Below are 4,232 nucleotides of genomic sequence, written 5' to 3'. Positions count from 1 at the left end.
GCTTTTATTTACGAGTGAGCTCTCGCCTAGTCAAACAGACTCTAGAGTCGTCGGTCATCGGTCGTCGGCGATTGGTGGAAGACAACAGTTGACGTTAACTAAGTGAGTTAGTCATACGCTCATATCTTGCAATGGCAGATCCATCCGTGAAGTTCCCCTGGCGATTTAGAGCTTACAACCCAGCAAAACAATTGTTTACAATTCAACAATTATGCCTTGGTAGGAACTTTGTTCACAACTCAACAAATATATATTCTTCACTTGTCTTTTGCAAGTTCAGTTGTAACAAGACAAAATGATTGATCTTCCATACCTACATAGATTGAATTTTAGAATCAGCAGAGCGTCCACTGTACTACTACCACATAGATAGCTCTCTACTGCCAAAATAAAAAGAGATACTAAAACTGAATGCTAGCTACTATATTCTTAGTGCATCACTTTACTGCTGATGGGGCTGAACATGAAGGAGTTGTCGCTTGCTCCTTTTAGATAAGCTTAGGTGCACAGCTTGCCAAAAATATATTTTGAGGTACAAAATCTTTGGTAGCAGAAAGCGCTTCTTCATCCAATCATCATTGGCAGCCGTAACTTCCTCATACGCTTCATCAGGCCTGTCTCCTATGTTCCAAGAGATCAAAATACCGCCGCATATGCTCAGCGGATCGATGCTGCGTCCATCCAGTTGAACAAATTCTCGTTATTCTTCGGACATAATGTCCATACTCCTCTAGCTTCTGCATAAGGCTTCCCTCACAGGTCACCAGAATGATTCAGGTGACATATAAACAGACCCAGCAGCTCCCATGATCAGCAGTAAGCTCCATCGCCTCTTTTGCACTTTCACACTGACGATACCTGGAAAATAATACCTGGAAAGCTTACGCCCTGAATCTTGCAGAATTACATGCCCTTTAACATGAACATACTAGTCTGCAGATTTTTATGTACAAAAATTATAATGATTCAGTTGACATATAAACAGAATGCCCAAATGAAGTTTGCTTAGCTCCGGCGGCCTTCTTGAGCAGCTATTTGCCAAAAAGTTGAAGCATACTTATTTCTGCACTATGTACAATTCTTTCTTAGAGGTCACTGTGCAAACTTAGGTATCCTTCTAAAGGTTAACAGCAGAGAGTCACAAGAGAGCTGGAACTCCAAAAACAGAGTGCTCTGCTTTTCAAAAGTAGAGTACACAGTCATTCAGATGAAATTCAGAAGAAGAAGGCAGACAATGATGCACATCTCAACCTCGTAATCAGGTGGATAACATAGATACATACAAACAAACCTCAAATCCTTTTAAAAGGAAAACATAAATACAAACAAACCTCCAAGCCTCGGAAATAAGTTATTCAACAAACTGTAAAGTGAAGACATGTGCTACAGGACACACCGCATATTTATTCCTGTCTTTCACATTAACTACTGGGTCTATCCAACAAACATGTAGAATTACCCGCAAAAAAAGAGTAGAATTTACAACAAGTTATCTGGTTCCACAGAGTAAGAGCAATCCTCCATTCCAATATAGTTTTCAAGTGACCTTGGAATAGGAGGAATTTCGACATCCATAACATTCCCCAGCATGTGAACAACTTGTCCCATCATCGGCCTGTGATCCTCGGCATCTTGAATGCACCAGCATGCAATTCTGCAAGCTCTGCTCAGCTGCTCTACATCTGCCTGTCCTTCCAACCTACTGTCCAGCAGACACATAGCATCTCCCTCATTCACCTTGATTGCCGCAAATATGGGAAAGTATGTAAACTTTCCTTCCTTAATTTTCTCTGAGTTCCTTCGACCAGATATGATTTCAAGAAGCATCATGCCATAGCTGTAAACATCGGTCTTATGTGTGATCGGTAACCCCGATATCCACTCCGGTGCAAGATATCCAATGGTCCCTCGCATTGTTGTCAAAGCCCTGCTGAAATCTCGACCAAGAAGCTTCGCCATGCCGAAGTCTGCAATCTTGGGGCAGAACTTTGCATCAAGAAGTACATTGTCCGGCTTCATGTCACAGTGCATAATGCATTCTTTGCATTCCTCGTGCAGATAAGCCAAGCCTCTTGCAGTTCCGAGTGCTATCTGGTACCGGAGATCCCAGGACAATATGGTCGAACTCTTCGAAAACAGATGAGAACTCAAAGAACCGTTCTCCATGTACTCATATACCAACAACCTTTTACGCCCTTTGGCACAAAAACCAAATAATCGGACAAGATTGATGTGGTTAATTATGCCAATTGTTTGTACTTCTGCTCGGAATTGTTTTTCCCCTTGTCCAATGCATTTTAGCCTTTTGACTGCCACTAGCGAGAAACCTGCCAATGCCCCCTTGTAAAAACAACCGAAACCTCCTTCTCCGATTTTTTCAGAGAAATTTTTCGTTGCCTTCTTTATTTGCATGTTTGAAAATATCTTGAGGCTGCTATCGGACCTCAATGGTAGTTCCTGGGATAGCTTATTTCTGCTTCTCCATAAAAGAACAAGATAAACAAAGATAGCAGTTAAAACTCCCATCGCTATAATTAGATCATCGATTTTAATCTTTGGATATGACTTTTCTTTCTTGGAATCCAACATTTGTTGGTTGCATTCTGGTTTTTCCTGCCTGGAATCTTGAGCAGACCACAACACAGTTCCACAACCCCATAGTTTAGCAGCAGTAACAGTACCATCAGAATGCAACCGTACATAGACATCCGACTTGTTGGACAAAAACGTAGAGTCTTCATCTTCATGATTATCCATCCAGCTCGGGAAAGTGTCAGAATAATTGGTACTGCTGTAACCATAAGCGCTGCTGTAATAAGTGATGACCTTAAACAACCGCCCTATGTATTGATCTGTCCACAGTTTAGAATAAATTGCACAAGAAACATTACTGGTAGCCCCCCTATTACTAATCAATCTAAATCCCAGCGGTCCTCCAGGTAGCAGGGTATCAGTTAATTCCTCGAAGCTATGCCAGAATAATAATGAACTATTCACTTGGTCTCTTATTACAAGATCTCCATTGTCAAGAAGTACTGCAACTGTTGAAGTAGATTCACTTGGTCTCTCTGTACCATCTGATGACCAGATAATAGCATCATGGCCATAGGTCAGAGAGGTGAGTTGTAAGTTGCCATTTGAGAGGATAAGAACCATGGTCCGAGGATCTGTGATGCGGTATCCTTGCAACTGAGGAGAAGACCAAACTAGAAGAGTACTACAAGCTGATGAGTTAACGTACCAGATGCCAAATATATAATCTGGAGGAAAGAGGCAGCCGAAACCCAACTCAAAGGCACCATTCTTCGAGAGTAGGGTACCGTTCCCGTAAAGAGATTGGCCTTCAAGAAGAGTATCCGTCGCATGCGCGAATCTACACCTTGAAGACGCGACAATAATGATCAAGTAGAGAATTACTGCTCCAAAGGAAGATGTCGAAGGCATGCGCTCACGCGCCTTCTTCATTTCGTCCAGTATGAGAATGAGATCCATCTCTCTTACTGACAAAATGTGGATATTCACAATGTACACAACTACACACTGAATAGGGAACGGAATCTTTACTCGAGAGGAAGAGAGCTGGCGTCCAGATTGAAAAGGGACGTGTACTTGCTTTTGAGGCCATACAAAAGAGACGTGTGGAAAATTATACAAGTCTTGGTCATGCATGGTGGGTAAATGGATGGATTTTATTTTTTTGTGGGTCCGTCAAGCCCCGGTGAAGCCGGCACTTTTTTAGCCAAGCATCTGCTCGAGAAAAACAGCAAAGTGACAGCAAATGCATTCATCCCGAGAAGGTGATGGGAGCTTCCAGCACATTGGCTCACGGCAGCCGTTGACTGAGAAATAGCACTACCGTGTCTACAAAAAAAAAAAATCCATTCATCCAATTTCAACCGAGTTCTCCATCCCCAGAAGCCCAGTTGACACGATCTCTCCAAACAATCGCTAGCCCTCTCACCCAAATCGTTCCAAGCCACAACGCATGATCCTCGTTTTGCCAGATCGATTCATAGAAAAACTACGCTGCCGACTCTCCTATACGGCTAGACTCCACCAGACACGCACAGTGGCGGTGCCAGGATCAAAACCATGTGATATCAAGCTTTACTAATAAAAAAATTTAGATCATAAACAGGAATAAAAACATCATACTTTATTACAAACCATCTATGGCAGTAGTTCTTTGCGACGATGCATACATTGACATGTATGCATAATAGCATCAGTAT

The 4,232-nt window shown here is 42.2% G+C and overlaps 1 protein-coding gene across 1 annotated transcript; it reads right to left on the bottom strand.

Annotated features, from left to right (window-relative positions):
- Nucleotides 1–289: 289 nt before the first annotated feature.
- Nucleotides 290–3,584, bottom strand: LOC125525281 (G-type lectin S-receptor-like serine/threonine-protein kinase At2g19130). Its single transcript, XM_048690280.1, has one exon. The coding sequence runs from the start codon at nucleotides 3,490–3,492 to the stop codon at nucleotides 1,480–1,482; it is 2,013 nt and encodes a 670-aa protein (XP_048546237.1). The 5' UTR covers nucleotides 3,493–3,584; the 3' UTR covers nucleotides 290–1,479.
- Nucleotides 3,585–4,232: the final 648 nt, after the last annotated feature.

The sequence above is a fragment of the Triticum urartu genome, chromosome 7 (genome assembly GCF_003073215.2).
Source record: "Triticum urartu cultivar G1812 chromosome 7, Tu2.1, whole genome shotgun sequence".
Classification (NCBI taxonomy): Eukaryota; Viridiplantae; Streptophyta; class Magnoliopsida; order Poales; family Poaceae; genus Triticum; species Triticum urartu.
This window is presented reverse-complemented; position numbering and strand designations above follow the sequence as displayed.